At 42.4% G+C, this 21,962-nt stretch overlaps 1 protein-coding gene across 2 annotated transcripts in view; it reads left to right on the top strand.

Annotated features, from left to right (window-relative positions):
* The window catches only part of LOC104670357 (aldehyde oxidase 1), an 88,396-nt gene that overhangs the window by 51,017 nt on the left and 15,417 nt on the right, over positions 1-21,962 (top strand). For both annotated transcript variants that reach the window (XM_010373567.2, XM_030916338.1), the window contains exons 22-26: positions 1,923-2,056; positions 3,166-3,253; positions 6,015-6,101; positions 7,835-8,026; positions 16,335-16,562. In XM_010373567.2, coding sequence (XP_010371869.2) covers positions 1,923-2,056; positions 3,166-3,253; positions 6,015-6,101; positions 7,835-8,026; positions 16,335-16,562 — 729 coding nt within the window. The remainder of the gene's footprint in view (positions 1-1,922; positions 2,057-3,165; positions 3,254-6,014; positions 6,102-7,834; positions 8,027-16,334; positions 16,563-21,962) is intronic.

The raw sequence follows: 21,962 nt of genomic DNA on the forward strand, positions 1-21,962 counted from the left end.
CAGTGGCCGGATCTCAGCTCACTGCAAGCTCCGCCTCCCGGGTTTACGCCATTCTCCTGCCTCAGCCTCCCGAGTAGCTGGGACTACAGGCGCCCGCCACCTTGCCCGGCTAGTTTTTTGTATTTTTTAGTAGAGACGGGGTTTCACCGGGTTAGCCAGGATGGTCTTGATCTCCTGACCTCGTGATCCGCCCGTCTCGGCCTCCCAAAGTGCTGGGATTACAGGCTTGAGCCATCAATGCTTTTAAAAGAGTGTTATTAAAGTGGGAACCTTTTGTTCGTGAATTATAGCTTTAAAACCAGTTATGGAATCAGCAGATCTCTTGCTTAGCTCTTGGAACCACTGTTAAGAACACAGGAGAAGGAAGAGCAAGACCTGCTCTCCAAAGTCTATGGTGCCTAACTCACATGAAACAGTTAGGAAACAATATTGAAAAGGATGCAACCAGGTGCTAAATCAGCTAAGGCAAAATTTACATGGGTGGAGAAATTAGGAAAAAGGAGAGTTTGCTGAGGGCTAGAATCATCCAGGAAGTCCCACAAAGAAGTCTTAAGTTTGGATTCAGAGTGAGAGTGAGGTTTGTCTAGATGGTAGGACAAGAGAGGTCACTTCCAGGCAATTCCACAGCAAGATCAAATGACATCCATTCATTTATTTTCTCAACTCTTCTGCAAGCATTTGTTGCCTGTTGCCTGTACTCCAGGCAGCATATGCATGGAAGGAAGGAGGAATAGCACAATGACCACCCCAGCTGGAATGGAGGGGTGCCTTAAGGGAGGCTAGGTTTAAGCATCAGGTTGAGAGTAAGGGAAATGAGGCAGAGGGGTCTTGATTCTGGTCATAAGGAGCCAGTGCTCTTAGCAGAAGAGTAGGAATGTAAGACTGTGGAGAATGAGGCCTCGTAAAAGGCAGGATCCTAAGGAGAGTCAGAGGAACTCCACTCTAGGCCTGCTTTACTCTTCACTCCCTGTGGGATGTTGGGTCCGTAACCTCATCCGTCTCAGGCTTCACATCTGTAAGAATCAATTATTAAGACTAAATGACCCCTAATTATTAGGATGGCAGAAAAGAGTGAGATCTGCATCCAGGAAAGACCAACTAGTCAACTTTAGCAGCAATCCAAGCAAGAAGTGAGAAGTGCTTTTTTTTTTTTTTTTTTTTTTTTGAGACAAGAGTCTCGCTTGGTCACCCAGGCTGGAGTGCAGGGTGCAATCTTAGCTCACTGCAACCTCTGCCTTTCAGGTTCAAGCAATTCTCCTGCCTCAGCCTCCTGAGTAGCTGGGATTATAGGCACACACCACCATGCCTGGCTACTTTTTGTATTTTTAGAAGAGATGGGATTTCATCATGTTGGCCAGGCTGGGCTTGAACTCCTGACTTCAGGTGATCCGCCTGCCTTGGACTCCCAAAGTGCTGGGATTACAGGCATGAGCCACCACACCTGGCTGAGAAGTGCTTATATTCCAGCAGAGACAGTAGAATGCAGGGAAAAGACCCATGCTGAGTGAGGCTTAGAAGACTGCAAAATCCCACAGCTTCAGGAAACGTATGCCTAGGGATTCGTGTGAATAGAATACTTTAGGTGTGGTTCATAGGGAAAATACAAAAAAGTATGAGCACAAAAATATGTCACTGGCAATGAAAACACTACCAATTAGTTTTGGCAATGTCATTATAGCCAAGTATTGCTGAGATCAGGTGGGGCTGTGTGCCAGGGTTGTTGAACATTATCCCATTATTTAGCATAACCACACCGTGTGGGTATCATGTGCAACATTAAAGAATCAAAACATCTAGTGGCTGTCACACTCCCATTTCAGGGGACAGTTTTGTTTGTTAAGATCATAGATGTGACAATAATAGTCACAGTTAAGTCCTTGCTGAAGATGGATCAGATTAATCAGAACTATTAATGTTCACAGGACATTGTTGCCTCGACCTTGAAGCTCCCGGCTAACAAGGTCATGTGCCATGTAAGGCGTGTTGGTGGAGCATTTGGAGGGAAGGCGTTCAAAACCGGAGTCATTGCAGCCATCACTGCATTTGCCGCAAACAAGTAAGTGGAGAAAATCTGCTAAAAATAAAATGAAGTCACGCTGAACGTTCTCACTGTCAGAATCAATGAGGAAAAACCTGGGCCAAGATTATTTAATATCACATATACTATACAAACACACAATCAAGCTGCCAGCTTATTACACTTACTTGTCTTATACTGTCCTATAGAAACCAAAATAAGAATCAATTACTGAAAATAGTAAAAGCCACAGAAAAAATATTATAATACCTAGAAAGTGGGCAGAAACAGGTCCTGAATGGTCGGGAGTTACTTGTCCTCAGCACCTGCTGGACTGAGCTATATATGTAGAGGTCATATATATGACTTTTTGAACCATGTACCTATGTGTACATATACACATATATGTTTATATACATACACATAAACATATATGTATATGTTTGTATATATGGACATTCCTCAATATATCAAAGATATTTTTATAAAATGGGGTCACATATATACATATATGTACATATATGTTTATGTATATATATGTATATATGTATATGTGTGTATATGTATATTTTCTTGATTTAAATAGAGACTTTGCTTTTGTTATGCTTACATTCATTTATATAGCCATTTTCCTTTGAGGATCTCAAAAAATTCTCATGGAAAATTGTCTCTGGAGCAGGCACACCTAGAAGGCTTAATTTGTTTGCTGAGTAATATGGGTCAGTTCCTCCATCTCAGGAAGCAAAAAGACCTTGATTCCAGATCTCTCCCATCAGGGAGCACTTGGTAGTTAGACAGCACCTGCATTCTTCCATTTCTGGTGAGTCTAAAATAAGACCTTGGGACAATTTGCCTATAATAAAAGTTGTTACCGCAATGGGAAATGCTCCCAACACAATGCCCTGGAGCCCCTGGCACCCAAGAGCCTCCGTCCCACAAGTCGCAAATACCTGCCATTACTCCCTGACCTCACGGGAGGAAAGCCCACTGTGTATGCCTTAGATCAGCAGAGGCTAGGCATGGGAAGTAGTTGTGTTGTTCTGTGGTGCATGTAGGCTTCACTCAGGCTCTTGCTAGGAGTTATATAAAGCCCAGAGAATGCCTACTAGGTAAGAGAGTTTACTTCACTTGCTTGTTTTCTGTTTTAGACATGGCCGTGCAGTTCGCTGTGTTCTGGAACGAGGAGAAGACATGTTAATAACTGGAGGCCGCCATCCTTACCTTGGAAAGTACAAAGTGAGTACAAGAAGGTGTGGAGGAATGATTTATGTTGTAGATATAACATCCTATCAGTGCACAGGGCAGCCTTTGGCTACTCTCTAGTGGGGAGTAACAATGAGCAAATCAACAAACAGAGCATCAATTTAACTTTCTATTTGTTGCACTGACTTTTAATTACTAGCTGGTTCAATGGAGGCTTTTCTGCTTAGCTCAAAGATGACAGTTTCAGAAATAAAACACTTAGTGCTAGCTGGTATTGGCTGTACAGAGCAAATAACTAGGAAAGATGAGTGTGTACATCATTAAAGTAGATCTGATTACCATACTTATTCCCACATATAAGAAAGGTAAAAGTAGAATAATTCTCATAACAGTATTTGTAATAAAAACGATTATTTATAAATGGGTTCCTCATTCTTCAATGTATCAAGGATATTTTTGTAAAATGGGGTTCCAGAAATTCATAGAAAAAAATTTGTAGCAGAAAATAGTGATTCTTTTGCTTTATAAGAAAAATTTTACTTGCCAGAGTGGGCTAACTGCTCTAACAAACAACTTAAAAGCTCTTAAGCTTTCATTATGTCATTTCTTGCTCAAGTAACAGCTCAGTATAATCATTGAGGGGGAAAAGGGGAGGATTCTGCTTTGTGAAATCATTGAGGACTGGAGCTGTTTCCATTTATTGGTGCCACTGTGCCCTTGGACTGCATCATCCAATATAGTGGTCACTAGGGGCATATGACTATTTAAATCTAAATTGCCCAAATTAAATACAATTAGAAATTTAGCTCCATAGTTGTATTAGCTATATTCCAAGTGCTCAGTAGCCACATGTGGTTAGTGTCTGCCATATTGGACAGTGCAGATGCAGAACATTGCCATCATCACAGAAAGTTTTATTGGGTATCACTGCCCTGCAAACTCTGAGTCTTCCAGGAGATCTTTTGCTGAGGGCAGCAGACAGGGAAGAGAGAGAGAGCATGGAGTGTCATGTGGTTGGTGCTTTAGGTTTTAGGCACCGGACCTCAGTTGTGTCCAGATGTCATTGGCGAGACCTCTGTCACCTAACTGTAAGGGAGGCTGGGAAATGTCATCTTCCTGTGTGCCCAGGATGAAAGACAACAGGATTTGTTATATGCATAGCATTGTCTCCATCACAAAACTGCATAACTACATACATGTTTTTTAGGAGATAATGAATGTTTCCATTTCACATCACACTCTAAACTGTATTTTGAATTTGATTTAGCTCAGAAACATTTGTTACAGTAAACTTTATCCTGAAGGAGATTTTTTAAAATAAGACATATGTGAAGTCATTATGAAAACATAACAATCTCAGGTTAAAAGATAGAGGAATATGAGTTGGAGTATATATAAGCACCTTCTTAGAGAAGGTAAAAGATAGGTCTTCAAGAATGGAGGCCAGGCACGGTGGCTCAGGCCTGTAATCCTAGCACTTTGGGAGGGTGAGGTGGGTGGATTGCCTGAGCTCAGGAGTTTGAGACCAGCATGGGCAACACAGTGAAACCCTGTCTCTACTAAAAATATGAAAAATTAGCCAGGCGTGGTGGCAGGCACCTGTAATCCCAGCGACTTGGGAGGCTGAGGCAGGAGAATCACTTGAACCGGGGAGGCAGAAATTGCAGTGAGCCAAGATTGCGCCACTGCACTCCAGCCTGGGTGACAGAGTGAGACTCTGTCACAAAAAAAAAAAAAAAAAAAAAAAAAAACAGAATAGACAGAAAGAAGGCATGCCAGGTGTGGGAATAGTAAGAGCAAAACTACAGAGGTGTAATAAACATGGCATGTTTGATAGAGGCAGGAGTAAGGGGAGGGGGCAATTAGAACACAGAGCACTTCCTGGAGGGTAGTGAAAAATAGGACTGATGGGCTTAGGTGATGCCTGACTAAGAGGGGCCTACGGTCCCAGAGTGGGAAGTTTAAACTTGATCTTAAAAGAAAGAGTGAGAGTGAGTGAATCCTTGACTGGCTCAGTGCCATAATTAAACATGGGTACTTTCGGGAGGCTAAGAGGATGGTCTGGGGAGGAGAGAGGATGGAAGCTGGTAGACCAGCGGGAGGCAGCTGATGCATTCAGACATGAAGCAGCTGGGGGGTCTGAGATATGATAGTAAGATGTAGAAGAGATGGGTCCAAAAGCCATTATAGTGTAAAATAAAACAGGATTAGTGAAAATCTTGGCAAAATGCAATGAAGAATAAAACCACAAACATGACTTGGAGGGTTTTAGAAGAAAGCGACAAGTTGGAAGGAGAAGCCGATCTGGAAGGACAGTGAAGAACTTGTTTGTGTAAATACTGGGGGAAGAAGTGACAACAGGACCCTGAAGCAGAAATACCCTTCACCCCCATGGGACTTTGTTGAAAGGACTGGATTATAGTGACAGAAGCCGTTGCCATAATGGTGACTAAAACAATGAGAAAATAATGTTTTCTGATGGAGAGTAGTGTGAGGAAAGGTGATATGAATACTATTTACGGTAGTAATATTAATTATATTTAGAGTACTTGCTATGTTTCAGGCACTTGCCTATAATTTTCTATGTGTTGCCTTATTTACTTCCATTTCACAAATCGCCTGAGTGGTTACATAGCTTGCCTAAGATCACAGAGCCAGTTATATATTATCCAAGAAATCACTGCCAAATCCAATGTCATGACGCTTTTCCCCTATGTGTGGAGGGTTCGCAAATGACAAAATTTAGAGAGACTTGGCCGCTGTTCCAGCGTTCAATGTCGGTTCTCTTCCCCAGGCTGGATTCATGAATGATGGCAGAATCTTGGCCCTGGACATGGAGCATTATAGCAATGCAGGCACCTCCTTGGATGAATCATTATTGGTAAGTGTTTTAAGGAACAAGTTCACATTCCTGAAAGAGTGTTACATAAAATGATTTAACTTAGAAAATGTCCAATAGTTAAGTAATATTTGATTATAAAGGCATAATGACCATCCTTGCAGGGATAGCCATGTGTTACTTCCTGGTGTGAGCCCAGAGATGCTGGCTGAGTTGTATCTGTGTGTTCACCCCCGGCTTCCCAAACTTAGAGCTCTTTTCCCAGATTCACACATGAGACCAAGCTTTCCCAGCTTTGGCCCTACTAACATTTTGGAGTGTGTAGCTCTTTATGGTGGGGACTATCCTGCTCATTGTACCATCTTTGGCCTCTACTTAGTAGGTGTCAGTGGCATTACCACCCTGTAGTCTTTTTATTTTTTACTTTTTACTTTTTGAGACAGAGACTCCCTCTGTTGCCCAGGCTGTAGTACAGTGGCTCAAGCAATCCTCCTACCTCAGCCTCCCAGGTAGCTGGGATTGCAGGTACATGCCGCCATGCCCAGCTAATTTTTTTTTATTATTATTTTATAGAGATGGGGTCTCACTATGTTGCCAGAGCTGATCTCAAACTACTAGGCTCAAACAATCCTCCCATCTTAGCCTCCCAAAGTGCTGAGATTACAGGTGTGAGCCACTGTGTCCACCCCAACCCCAAATAAAAATGTTTCAACCAAGCCGGGCACAGTGGCTCACGCCTGTAACCCCAGCACTTTGGGAGGCTGAGGTGGGTGGATCACTGGAGGCCAGGAGTTCGAGACCAGCCTGACCACATGGTGAAATCCTGTTTCTACTAAAAATACAAAATTAGCTGGGTATGGTGGCACACACCTGTAATCCCAGCTATTTGGGAGGCTGAGGCAGGAGAATCACTTGAACCCCGGAGGCAGAGGTTGCAGTGAGCCCAGATTGCGCCATTGCACTCCAGCCTGGGTAACAAAAATGAAACTCCATCTCAAAACAAAAAAGAGTTTCAACCAAAATGTTAACAATGAAAAATGTCTCCAGACATTGTGAAATGTCCCCAGGAGCAGGGAAAAGATTGCTCACCATTAAGAAACAACACATTAGACCCAATGCCAAAACATTTTTTTCTGTTTTCTCTGTCTTCTAGGATATTATAATCATTACATTATATAAACCCAGTGCTTGGGGCCTGTGAACATATCAAAGGCCTTTGTATGTTTGAAATCTTAAAAAATGCATTAAGGTCGGGCGCGGTGGCTCACGCCTGTAATCCCAGCACTTTGGGAGGCTGAGGCAGGTGGATCACGGGGTCAGGAGATTGAGACCATCCTGGCTAACATGGTGAAACCCTGTCTCTACTAAAATACAAAAAATTAGCTGGGCATAGTGGTGGGTGCCTGTAATCCCAGCTACTCGGGAGGCTGAGGCAGGAGAATGGTGTGAACCCAGGAGGTGGAGCTTGCAGTGAGTGGAGATCGTGCCACTGCACTCCAGCCTGGGCAACACAGCGAGACTCCATCTCAAAAAAAAAAAATGCATTAACTCCAAAATACAAAAATAAAAAATCATGCTCTCAAAGGAAACATTATTCAAATACTTAAAAATTATTTTATAGCAAAAATGTGTTTAATTGGGGGCATGGGAATATTTTAGCATGTTTGATGAGATGTAAAGAGGGCTGCCATTCCCAGCCTGGTTTTGGTATGAGGTCGTAGGATGGTAAAACAGGTTCAGAAGGTCTTAATCACATCAACTCTGGATTTCTCCAGGTGATAGAAATGGGACTTCTGAAAATGGACAATGCTTACAAGTTTCCCAACCTCCGCTGCCGGGGTTGGGCATGCAGAACCAACCTTCCATCCAACACGGCTTTTCGTGGGTTTGGCTTTCCTCAGGCAGGGCTGATCACCGAATCTTGTATCATGGAAGTTGCAGCCAAATGTGGACTATCCCCTGAGAAGGTAATGCTAAATTAGCTTCACAGACAAAACATGTGGAATGTCAGAGAATGGGGGCCATTCAGGTTGAGGAATTTGAGACCCAGAGCGGTAAATGATTGGTGCCAGGTCCCCCAGCTAACTGGTTAAGGCAGAACCCAGACTCCAAAGTTCAGCAATCCTCACCCCCTTACTCAGACGCCTGCTCCAAAATCCCGAAGCAGAAGATCCTGAGGAGTGAGCACTGCATTCTCCCATGGCTGGTGAGAAGCTTCCATTGGCTGGGGGTATAACTGCTACCCACAATTCCCTCAAGGCCGTTGTTCCCCGCTTCCTGAACATCTCAGCCAGCTGTGAAAAAGTTGCTCATTTCAGTTGCTAAACTGATCTCCTTTTTGTTCTTTTTTTTTTTCCTTTGTAACATTAATAGATTGGCTTTTATTTTTATTTATTTCCATAAGTTATTGGGGTACAGGTGGTATTTGGTTACATGAGTAAGTTCTTTAGTGGTGAATTGTGAGATTTTGGTGCACCCATCACCCGAGCAGTAGCAGTATACACTGCACCATATTTGTAGTATTTTATCCCTCGCTCCCCTCCCACTCTTGCCCCCAAGTCCCCAAAGTCCATTGTCTTTGTGTCCCCAGAGCTTAGCTCCCACATGTCAGTGAGAACATATGATGTTTGGTTTTCTATTCCTGAATTACTCGCTTAGAATAATAGTCTCTAGTCTCATTCAGGTCACTGCAAATGCTGTTAATTCATTCCTTTTTTATGGCTGTGTAGTATTCCATCATACACACATATATAAACATATATGCTTATACATACACACTACAGTTTCTTTATCCACTCATTGATTGGTGGGCATTTGGGTTGATTCCATGATTTTGTTATTGTGAATCGTGTTGCTATAAACATGCACGTGCAAGTATCTTTTTCAAATAATGACTTCTTTTCCTCCGGGTGGATACCCAGTAGTGGGATTGCTGGATCAAATGGTAGTTCCACTTTTAGTTCTTTAAGAAATCTCCACACTGTTTTTCATAGTGGCTGTGCTAGTTTACATTCCCACCAGCAGTGCGGAAGTGTTCTCTGTTACTGCATTGAAGCCAACATGTACAGTTTTTTGATTTTTTGATTATGGACATTCTTGCAAGAGTAAGGTGGTATCACATTGTGGTTTCGGTTTGCATTGCCCTGATTATTGGTGACGTTGAGCATTTTTTCATATGTTTGTTGGCCATTTGTATATCTTCTTTTGCGAATTGTCTATTCATGTCCTTAGCCCACTTTTTGATGGGATTGTTTGTTTTTTTCTTACTGATTTGTTTGAGTTTGTTGTAGGTTCTGGATATTAGTCCTTTGTCAGATATGCAGGTTGTGAAGATTTTCTCCCACTCTGTGACTGTTCCTTTTGCCATGCAAAAAGCTCTTTAGTTTATTTAGCTCCCAGCTATTTATCTGTGTTTTCATTGCATTTGCTTTTGGGTTCTTGGTCATGAAATCCTTGCCTAAGCCAATGTCTAAAAGGGTTTTTCCAATGTTCTCTTCTAGAATTTTAATAGTTTCAGGTCTTAGGTTTAAGTCTGTAATCCATTTTGAGTTAATTTTTGTATAAGGTCACAGATGAGGATCCGGTTTCATTCTCACGACACATGGCTAGCCAATTATCCCAGCACCATTTGTTGAAAAGGGTGCCCTTTCCCTACGTTATTCTTTTGTTTGCTTTGTCGAAGATCAGTTGGGTGGAAGTATTTGAGTTTATTTCTGGGTTCTCTGTTCTGTTCCACTGGTCTGTGTGCCTATTTTTATACCAGTACTACACTGTTTCGGTGACTATGGCCTTCTAGTATAGTTTGAAATCAGGTAGTGTGATGCCTCCAGATTTGTTCACTTTGCTTAGTCTTACTTTAGCTATGCAGGCTTTTTTTTTATTTCATATGAACTTTAGAATTGTTTCTTCTAATTCTGTGAAGAATGATGATGGTATTTTGATGGGAATTGCTTTGAATTTGTAGATTGCTTTTCAATATGGTCATTTTCACAATATTGATTCTACCCATCCATGAGCATGGGATGTATTTCCATTTGTTTGTGTCGTCTGTGATTTCTTTCAGCAGTGTTTTGTAGTTTTCCTTGTAGAGGTCTCTCAACTCCTTGATTAGGTATATTCCTAAGTATTTTATTATTATTATTTGCAACTATTGTAAAAGGGTTGTGTTATTGATTTGATTCTCTGCTTGCTTGCCATTGGTATACAGAAGAACTTCTGATTTGTACATTAATCTTGTATCCAGAAACTTTGCTGAATTCTTTTATCAGTTCTAGGAGCCTTGTGGAGGAGTCCTTAGGGTTTTCAAGGTAAACAATCATATCGTCAGCAAACAGTGACGTTTTCTTCCTCTTTGCCGATTTGGATGCCCTTTATTTCTTTCTCTTGTCTGATTGCTCAGATTAGGACTTCCAGCACTATGTCGAAGACGAGTGGTTAGAGTGGGCATCCTTGTCTTGTTCCCGTTCTCAGAGGGAATCCCTTCAACTTTTCCCCATTCAGTATTATGTTGGCTGTGTGTTTGTCATAGATGGCTTTTATTACATTAAGGCATGTCCTTTTTATGCTGATTGTGCTGAGAGTTTTAATCATAAAGAGATGCTGGATTTTGTTAAATGCTTTTTCTGCATTGAGATGATCATGTGATGTTTGTTTTTAATTCTGTTTGTGTAGTGTATCAGATGTATTGACTTGCATGTGTTAAGCCATCCCTGCATCCCTGGATCCCTGGTATGAATCCCTCTTGATCATGGTGGGTTATCTTTTTGATATGTTGTTGGATTCGATTAGCTAGTATTTTGTTAAGGATTTTAGCATCAATGTTCATCAAGGGTATTGGTCTGTAGTTTTCTTTTTTGGTTATGTCCTTTCCTGGTTTTGTTATTAGGGTGATGCTGGCTTCATAAAATGAATTTAGTTAAGGTTCCTTCTTTCTCTATCTTGTGAAATAGTGTCAAAAGGATTGGTACCAATTCTTCAAATGTCTGGTGGAATTCTGCTGTGAATCCGTCTGGTCCTGGACTTTTTATTGTTGGTAATTTTTAAATTATCATTTCAATCTCACTCTTGTTATTGGTCTGTTAAGGGTATCTAATTCTTCCTGATTAAAACTAGGAGGTGTGTATTTCCAGGAATTTATCCATCTCTTCTAGGTTTGCTAGTTTATGTGTGTACAGGTGCTCATAGTAGCTGTGAATGATCTTTTGTATTTCAGTGTTGTCAGTTGTAATATCTCCTGTTTTTGTTTCTTAGTGAGGTTATTTGGATTTTCACTCTTCTTAGTTAATCTTGCTAATGGTCTATCAATTTTATTTATCTTTTCAAAGAACCAGATTTTTGTTTCATTAACCTTTTGTATTTTTTTTTCAGTGGCCTTTGTTTTCCACTTTTAGTTCTGCTCTGAATTTCCTTTCTTCTGCTGGGTTTGGATTTAGTTTGTTCTTGTTTCTCTAGTTCCTTGAGGTGTGACCTTAGCATGTCAGTTTGTGCTCTTTCAGTCTTTTTGACATAGGCATTTAGGGCTATGAACTTTCCTCTTAGCACCGCCTTTGCTGTATCTCAGAGGTTTTGATAGGTTGTGTCATTATTGTCATTTAGTTTGAAGAATATTTTAATTTCCATTTGATTTCGTTTTTGACCCAATGCTCATTCAGGAACAGGTTATTTAATTTACATGTATTTGCATGGTTTTGAAAATTCCTTTTGGAGCTGATTTCCAGTTTTATTCCACTGTGGTCTGAGAGAGTGCTTGATATAATTTCAGTTTTCTTAAATGTATTGAGCTTGTTTTATGGCCTATCGTATGGTCTATCTTGGAGAAAGTTCCATGTGTTGTTGAATAGAATGTATATTCTGCAGTTGTTAGATGAAATGTTCTGTATATATCTGTTTAGTCCATTTGTTCCAAGGTATAGTTTAAATCCATTGTTTCTTTGTTGACTTTCTGTCTTGATGACCTGTCTAGTCCTGTCAGTAGAGTATTGCAGTTCCGCACTATTATTGTATTGCTGTCTATCTCATTTCTTAGGTCTATTAATAATTGTTTTATAAATTTGGGAGCTCCAGTGTTAGGTGTGTATATGTTTAAGATTGTGATATTTTCCTGTTGGACAAGGCCTTTTACCATTCTATAATGTCCCTATTTGTCTCTTTTAACTCTGTTGCTTTAAAATTTGTTTTGTCTGATATAAGAATAGTTACTCCTGCTCACTTTTGGTGTCCATTTGTATGAATTGCCTTTTTCCACCCCTTTACTTTAAGTTCATATGAGTCCTTATGTGTTAGGTGAATCTTCTGAAGGTACTAGATGGTTAGTGAGTTCTTATCTATTCTGCAGTTCTGTATCTTTTAAGTGGAGAATTTAGGCCATTTATAGTCAATGGTAGTATTGAAATGAGAGGTACTGTTGCATTCATCATGCTTTTTGTTGCCTGTGTACTTTGTTTGTTTGTTTGTTTGTTTTTGCTTTTTAACATGTATTTCTGTTTTATAGGTCCTGTGTGATTTATGCTTTAAAGAAGTTCTGTTTTGATGTGTTTCCAGGATTTGTTTCAAGATTTAGAGCTCCTTTTAGCAGTTCTTGCAGTGGTGGCTTGGTAATGGTGAATTCTCTCAGCATTTGTTTGTCTGAAAGCAATTGTATCTTTCCTTCATATATGATGCTTAGTTCCACTGGATACAGAATTCTTGGCTGATAATTGTTTTGTTTGAGAAGGCTGAAGATAGGGCCCCAATCCGTTCTAGTTTGTAGGGTTTCTGCTGAGAAATCTGCTGTTAATCTGATAGTTTTTCCTTTAGAGGTTACCTGGTGCTTTTGCCTCACAGCTCTTAAGATTCTTTCCTCTGTCTTAACTTTGGATAACCTGATGACAATATGCCTAGGCGAAGATCTTTTTGAGATAAATTTTGAGGTGTTCTTTGTGCTTCTTGTATTTGGATGTCTAGGTCTCCAGCAAGGCTGGGGAAGTTTTCCTTGATTATCCCCCCGAATATGTCTTCCAAGCTTTTAGAATTATCTACTTTCCTAGCAACACTGATTATTCTTAAGTTTGGTCATTTAACATAATCCCAGACTTCTTGTAGACTTTGTTCATATTTTCCTATTCTTTTCTCTTTGTCTTTGTTGGACTGGGTTAATTCGAAGACCTTGTCTTTGAGCTCTGAATTTCTTTCTTCTACTGGTTCGGTTCTATTACTGAGGCTTTCCAGACCATTTTGCATTTCTAAAAGTGTGTCCAAAGTTTCTTGAATTTTTGTTTTTTCTTTAAGCTATTTATTTCCTTGAATATTTCTCCCTCACTTCTTGTATCATTTGTTGATTTCCTTGTATTGGGCTTTGCCTTTCTCTTGTTCCTCCCTGGTTAGTTTAGTAACTAGCCTCCTGAATTCTTTTTCAGGTAAATCAGAGATTTCTTCTTGGTTTGGATCCATTGCTGGTGAACTAGTGTGATTTTTTGGAGGTGTTGAAGAGCCTTGTTTTGTCATGTTACCAGGGTTGGTTTTCTGGTTCCATCTCATTTGGGTAGACTCTGTCAGAGGGAAGGTCTAGGGCCGAAGGCTGTTGTTCAGATTCTTTTGTCCCATGGAATGTTGCCTTGATGTAGTACTCTCCCCCTTTCCCTATGGATGTGGCTGTGAGCTGAACTGCAGTGATTTTTGTCTTTCTTCTGGGTCTAGCCACCCAGCGAATCTACCCAGCTCCAGGCTGGTACTGAGAGTTGTCTGCACAAAGTCCTGTGATGTGAACCATCTATGGGTCTCTCTGCCGTGGATACCAGTGCCTGTTCTGGTGGAGGTGATGGAGGGTGCAGTGAACTCCATGAGGGTCCTTAGCTTTGGTGGTTTATGCTCTATTTTTGTACTGGTTGGCCTCCTGCTAGGAGGTGACACTTTCCAGAAAGCATCAGCTCTAGTAATGTGGAGAGGGACTGGTGGTAGGTGGGGCCGTAGAACTCCCACGATTAAATGGCCTTTGTTTTCCACTACCAGGGTGGATAGTGAAGGACCATCAGGTGGGGGCGGGGCTAGGCATGTCTGAGCTCACACTCTCCTTGGGTGGGTCTTGCCGTGGCTGCTGTGTGGGTTAAGGGAGAGATTCCCAGGTCACTGGAGTTGGGTACCTAGGAGAATTATGGCTGCCTCTGCTGAGTCATGCAGGTTGTTAGGGAAGTGAGGGAAAGCCAGCAGTTACAGGCCTCTCCCAGGTCCCATACAAACTGAAGGGTTGGTCTCACTTCCACCATGCACTCCCCAGCAGCCCTGAGTGTGTTTCCAGGCAGAGGGTGTGATGGGCTTGAAAACTTGCCCTGGGCTACATCCCTCCCAGCTGCGAGAGAAAAGGGCTTGGTTCTTCCCCGGTCTGTGGAGTCTGCACACCAGATTTGTGCCCTCCCACTGAGCTCTGGCCAGGAGGCTTCTTGCCTCATTCAAATCGTTACAAAGTTCAGCTAGAGATTTCTTTCTCCTTGTGGAGTTTCACCCCTTGCTCCTCTGGTCACCCCCACCCCCTGATGGATTCTTGTGTTGTTAGGCAGGAATGGCCTGCTAGGGGACACAGCAAGCTCCTAGCAGGCCATTCTGCTGCTTCCTCTATCTGCATTTTGCTCAGCTCTCTAAATTGGCTCAGCTCCAGGTAAAGTCAGAATCTTCTCCTGCAAACAGACCTTCAGCTCCTTCAGTAGGAGTGTGTGTTTGGGAGAGGAGGATTTCCCTTTCCCTCTTCCACAGCTGGGGCACTCACAGTATTTGGGGTATCTCCCATGTCCTGCAGAAGTAGTCCACTTCCTTCAGAGGGTTTGTGGGTCCTCTCGGGATTACTGCTTTGTTCTTGCAGTTGATCTGGAGCTAAAATTCACAAGGCGAACTTCCACAAGCTACTCTCTCCAGAGCTGCAATCTAGTCCTGCCTCCTGTCTGCCATGATGATCCAGGTTCTCCTTTCGGTTCTTTCTGTCTCAGCTCCAACTTCGTTTATCGACAAGGACTTTCACCTGCCTGGCTCCTCTTCCCAGATCCTGGAGTAGAATTAGTGTGGGGAGATGGAGTGAGCTCTCTCAGCCCCTTCTCCTCCCCTGTGCCTTCTGCTGTGATGCTGATGCAAGGAGGAAGAGGAGAAGGACCAGGGAAAACAGCCAGTTTCTCCCTCTGTGACTTCTCCCAGCAAGCTCACAGTCCTGTCTTTGGTCAGATGTAGTCACTTTTCAAGTGCATTGTCTATGGCTCGATTTCTACCAGCTCTTCCAGAAATTAGCAGTCCTTGGACCGTCAGGGGGCGACTGGCACAGCATTCCACTGGTGACCACACCTCTCTGCCCATGCCCCAGCAGTCTTTAGAAGGCCCCAGGTCCCAATTCATCTACCATCTTTCACCCAATAGTAGCCACCTTCTTTGCTTCTCTTGAATGTGTGGGAGGCCTTGCTCCTCCCTTCCTGGCCATCCCACTAGACTCTCTCCTGATGTCCTGCCACATTTGGTAGCACTATGGAGGAGAATTATAGGAAGACCTCCCTTCATCCCCAGGGAAGTTAGAGCAGGGAACAGCCTCTTAAAAACACCACTTTTCCCCAAGTGGGACAGCTCATTAATTTCCAGTCTTTCTCTTACAATGATCTGAGAATTTGCTTAGGAGGGTGGGGAGAGTGTGTCTGTGATGGCTCTGTCAGCTTAGGGAAGGGGCTGGCCACAGGTGCTAAGAGTTTTCTCAGCTGAGAATGTGACATACTTGGCACCTTTTATTATTAGCTGAGGGTCTTAGTTGCCAGTTCTGGAAATACAGGAAGAATTCTACTCAGTGCTTCAGACATCCTAGGATAGAATACTTTGTTCTTCATCCTAGATATTGGTCATATTTAAACAAACTTGCATGTTTGCTTGTTTTGGAGATGAGTAGTCTTATCTTGCAACATAGCATGGGAGTAATCCCAATCATGTGGCCTAGATGATCCTTCAGCAGATATTCCAAATGCAACTAGAATTAAGAGTCTACAGTGTACACAGACTGTGGTCGAGTTATATTGCAACATAAGGGAAGGGTTCCATCCTTCAAAGTTGCACAAGAGTAGCATAGAAAGCACGTAAGTAAATGCTAGCATGTTTGATAGAAGCTCTGAGTAGAGGAAGAGGACAATGTTGTGCATTAGGAAAGCTTTCCACAAGGAGTAAGTAGAACTCAGCTTGGACCTTATAGGATGAGCAGAATTTGACCAGGAGGATGGTGAATGGATGAGCCTATGTCTGCTGGGTTTCCCCTCCCCGCTTTAATCTCCTTTTCTTTCATAGGTGCGAATGATAAACATGTACAAGGAAATTGATCAAACACCCTACAAACAAGAGATCAATGCCAAGAACCTGATCCAGTGTTGGAGAGAATGTATGGCCGTGTCTTCCTACTCCTTGAGGAAAGCGGCTGTGGAAAAATTTAATGCGGAGAATTACTGGAAGAAGAAAGGACTGGCCATAGTCCCCCTGAAGTATCCTGTTGGCCTTGGCTCACGCGCTGCTGGTCAGGTCAGTTCTTCAAACACACACGAGGATGATGCCTGGAAGCAGCCCTGACAAAGCAAGAGGTGTTGAGGAAACTTCTCCTTTAGTCGTATTAGCCATATGGTTGCAATGCCCAGTTGTTAAATTTCACAAAAGCCACCAAAGTCAAAGTAATTAAGCTAGCTTTACTCCAGAGAGACCAGAGCTCCTCTGCTCACATGCCCATGGTTGGTGAAAAATATTCTTGCTGGAAATTGGGAGACTGAGGTTTACTCCTGGCCCTGGCAACAGGAGTTGGCAAATGGCAGCTGAGTCCATTTGTTCTGGGCTCAGACTGCTCATGTGGAAAGCAGGAGTGTGGGACCCATGACCTCCAAGACTCCTCTTCCAGTGTCCACAATTCTGTGTCGCTGGACCATGAAATAGGAATGAGGAGCTGCAAGGTTTTGGGTGCTCCACTCCTTCTGGGTGGGTTGGAATAAATTAAATTTGGAAAAATAAATCACTTTTTAAATAGAATTTTTGAAGTTTATTCACCTTGTAGCTTTTAAAACTGCGAAAGGGAGGACTGGGAATCTGCTCTTGCAGTTTAATTTCTTTCATTGATTAAAGAAATCCCCTTGCTTGGTTGCTGAATCCCACTTGCTGTTTCTATCTCTTCATTCTTGACTTCATTCTTTCTCAAGAATGAATAAAACTTACCCCTAACGGCTAGTGAAGGACTGCAACATTCTAACTCATTGTATGGCAGTGGGGAACCCCTATTATCTATTTTCTTACATACACACATCCATGTATATATAGGTAAACTGGCAGGACCCTCACAATTGTCACTCCTCTTTGCAGAATTCACTCCTTGGTTGGAGCCACAAAGAAGGCATGCAGCTGTGTTGAGTGATCACAAAATAGGAATAAATGGCAGGGGCGGGGAGCTTTGAGAGGGGCATTAGTGTGGATGTTGTGTGTTAAGGGATCAGAAGAGGCCAGGAAAAGTGGGTAGGAAGGTCCTTTCCCCATCCCATATCCATCCATTCACCTAACTGTCCTAGTTGAGCTTTGGTGTGAGCCTTAGGACATTTGCATGCAGCTTTGATCATAGGCAGGTGGTAGGTCAGAGAAGTATTACAACAAATGATGATCTTATTAAGCCTTCTCATTCCTTGCCTGTTTGTGATGGCAAAAACAACACAGAGCCATGTAGTCGTCTGCATGCAATTTACTCAGATGTGGGAGACAGTCAAGATACTGTGGTTGAGAAATAAAAGCAAAAATGAGGTTATTACAAAAGAAGAGAGAAAAAACTACCATTGGGAAAAAGGTTTATAAGCATTGAGTCTTGGTATAGAATTTTTGGGTAAACCGATGAGCTGGCAGCTACCAGTGAGGTCAGTCAGGGCCATTTGTCCTTGAACAGACCTGTCAGGATCATCAGGGAAAACAGCCCCCATTGTTCACAGAGCCTCTGGAAATCTTCTCATGTTTGGCCATGGATAAACATGGCACACTGCCTCTATTTGATGGCTGCCATTACTTTACATCTGGCCTCCACCATAGACCAGGTCTCACCCATTTTCCACTCTGAATTTTCTCAAAAAGTAGATTTTAAAAATATGGCCAGGTGCAGTGGCTCACACTTGTAATCCCAACACTTTGGGAGGCCAAGACAGGAGGACTGCTTGAGGCCAGAAGTTTGAAACCAGCCTGAGCATAGTGAGGCCCCATCTCTCCAAGAAAGAAAAAAAAGTCATAGTGACAATTATTGAGTACTATGATGTTGTAAGTACTTTTAGGTATTTCATTTAACCTTGGGACAACCTAGAAGATTTGTATCCTCATTTTAGGGATTAAAAAAAAAATCTTGGCTTAGAGGGTTTAAATAACTGGCTCAAGGTCCTGCAGCTGGTAGAGGTAGGGCTAGGGCTAGAACTCAGGTCTGAGTGGCTCTGAAAGCTGGGCTTTCTAGTTGCACCACGTGGTCTCCCCAAAACACCTTTTGATAGGAACTGAAGTGGGATTCAGCTCAGCTGAGGACAAACTAGGCAACAACAGCCAACAGTACAACTTCATCCTTGAAGGCCAACTGGGAAACTGACCAGCTTCTGTGCTGAAAATATTTACTTAGTGCTGAATCAAGGAATTTGAGACCAAACTCCTTGGAAGGCACATGCTAAAAGACTCCATTCTGAAACAAAATAAATAGAGGAGGAAACTAGACATGATATTTGAGTGCTTTCTCCATGGAAGGACCTGGGCTGGGGAATTTGTAATCTCCACTTGATTATTCCCTATCTCATCTCTATCAGGTAGGTATGAATCTCTGTTTCATAGAAGCGGAAACTGAAGCCCATAGGGATTCTCTCTCTTGCCCGAGGACATCCAGCCAGTAAATGGCAGAACAGGGATTCAACTTCAGCACTGCCTTCATCGTCCCACAGTGCCTCCCTGAGCAGAGGCAGTCCCTGCCCAGCAACTGAGGGGGTCAAATGTGCCCCACGTTATGCAGGCATACCTTGTTTTATTGCACTCTGCTTGATTGTACTTCCTAGATGCTGCATTTTTTACAAATTGAAAGTTTGTGGCAGCCATTGGTGCCATTTTTCCAACAGTGTGTGATCACTGTTTGTCTCTCTGTCACGTTTTCGTAATTCTCACAGTTTTTCAACCTTTTTCATCATTATGGTGATCTGTGATCAGTTATCTTTGATTTTACTATTGTAATTGTTTTGGAGCACCATGAACCACATCCACATAAGACAGCAAACTTAATGTTTTATGTGTTCTGACTGCTCCACCAACTGGCCCTTCCCCCATTTCTCTCCCTCTCCTCGGGCCTCCCTATTCCCTGAGACACAATGATATTGAAATTAGGTCATTTAATAACCCTGCAATGGCCTCTAAGTATTCAAGTGAAAAAAAGAGTCACAAATCTCACTTGAAATCAAAAGCTAGAAATGATTAAGCTTAGTAAGGAAGGCACTGCACTCCAGTCTGGGTGACAGAGTGAGACCCTATCTCCAAAAAAGAAAAGAGAAAGGAAAAGAAGAGAAATTGTTACAACTACCTCAATCTTCAGCAACCACCACCCTGGTTAGTCAGCAGCCATCAACAATGAGAAAAGACCCTCCACCAGCAAAAAGATTCTGACTCTCTGAAGGCTCAGATGATTGTTAGCATTTTATTTTATTTTATTTTATTTTATTTATTTTTGATTTATTTATTTTGTTTTGTTTTTTTTTTGAAATGGAGTCTCACTGTGTCACCCAGGCTGGCATGCAGTGATGCGATCTCGGCTCACTGCAAGCTCCGCCTCCCGGGTTCACGCCATTCTCCAGCCTCAGCCTCCCAAGTAGCTGGGACTACAGGCACCTGCCACCACGCCTGGCTAATTTTTTGTATTTTTAGTAGAGACAGGGTTTCACCATGTTAGCCAGGATGGTCTCGATCTCCTGACCTCGTGATCTGCCTGCCTTGGCCTCCCAAAGTGCTGGGATTACAGGCGTGAGCCACCACACCCAGCCTGTTAGCATTTTTTAACAAAGCATTTTAAAACTAAAGTATGTACAATCTTTTTAGACATAATGCTATTGTACACTTAATAGAGTACAGTGTAGCATAAACATCACTTATACGCACTGGGAAACAACGAAAATTGTGTGATTTGCTGTATTGCTATGGTTTGGAGCTGAACCTGCAATATCGGTGTACTTACTTCCTGCACTGTGAACACTGAATGGCACAGACAGGACCTAACCAACCTCTGTGTCCAATGCCTTACTATGGCACTTGGCACAGAGTAGGAACTCAAATGTCTGAATGGCTGAAACATTTGGGGAATCTGTGGGTTTGAAGCTAACTTCTCATCAATACCAGTAGTAGTTGTTTGAAGGTTTAAATTTCCCTGACTAGGTCCTCTACTTATATTGGAGAACCATCTGCTCCAGCTCTCCAGTTGTGCCTATTTTATAGATGAAGCTTTGCAGAATTATATTTTGTGGCACTAACAATGAGCTGTACAGTGGTGCCATTTAACTAAACCAAATCTGACATTTTAAATGGCCCAAAGAGATTGCAGCACCACATGGAACAAATTACTGAGTGATCTCTGATAGACATGCTGTCATGGACATACAGGCTGAATGCTATCACCAGCAGGGTCACACAATGTAGGAAAAGTACAATCCACTATAATTGTAGTTCAATCACATGGGCCAAGTCCAACTACGAATTACATGCACACTTTGCAGAGCCAAGGAGGCCAAATATGGAGTCTACAAGATTAAGAAACAGATTGTATGGCTATGCTACTGCAAATTTACTTACCAAACATTTACTGACCACCTACCGCATGTGTGTTGCTATGTTGCATTCCGAGAGATTCCTTAGGATGTGATCCTTCCTTTCAGGGGGCTCATATTCTAGCAAAGCACAATGAAGTGCCATGGAATGGGGCCCAGGAGCTCTTGTTGCAGCTGGCATCACCTGACATCTGATGCATGGCCCCCAGGCAGCCAGTCCTGGGCTTTCTGTAGAGGAAAACTATTCCTTATCTTTATTATTTTGAGGATGAATGTCCAGGAGCAAAAGATGGTGTTTCCAGGAGTCATGAGTTAATAAACTGTAAAAAACACTCTGCTGCATCTTCCCAAGGTCCTTGGGTGTCATTTTCATGGCTGATATGCCTTCTTCAAGAGTCTAAGGTTCTCCTTTGGACTGTGGATATATGTGCCTTTGTCCTCAGAGAAAGAGTATCCTGATGTCCCCATTTGCCCAATACTGCTGACCAAATAAATGGAGTGCATTTTCACCATCAAACTTGCCTTATTTGGAATGATAGAGCTTTCTGGTTGTCATTCACAGGGGTAATGTGAACCTTTGGATACAAATCAAGAGACAGTTCTCCGAGTGTGGTCTACAGTTCCCGGGCAGCTTGGAAGGCCCTTCTGATGGGCAGAGAATTGATCTGGAAATGCTGTCTTTTTCTTGGGTTTATCTGTTGATTAACATGTAGCTCCATCAACTTTCACTTATGACCAGGGTTACTTACAAATAATCTAAGTGAGCAATTAAGGCTTAGGAAAATTTTTGGTTTTTTAAGTTGACATTGGCTTGTTACCAGAATTTTGTAACCTTGACATTACAAATCCTAGATTATTATGTCACTCTGCTTAGAAACTTAGATGTTAAGAAACCTAGCTGACCCAGACCACACCCATACGGTCAGCACATCCCTGCTGAAGAGCTGTAAAGGTTGCCTTGCAGGCTTTCCTGGACCACAGTGGAACCACTGAGAGACACCTGCCCTAGGACCATATGCTGCTGATGTTGCTTTTACACTGGAGACCCAAAGGGAAGAAGCCATCCTTGTTTTCTGCTGTGATTTTCTGGGATATCCCCATATTCTAGTTTAGCACAGGCAGATATGCA

This window comes from Rhinopithecus roxellana, chromosome 14, assembly GCF_007565055.1.
Source record: "Rhinopithecus roxellana isolate Shanxi Qingling chromosome 14, ASM756505v1, whole genome shotgun sequence".
Classification (NCBI taxonomy): domain Eukaryota; kingdom Metazoa; phylum Chordata; class Mammalia; order Primates; family Cercopithecidae; genus Rhinopithecus; species Rhinopithecus roxellana.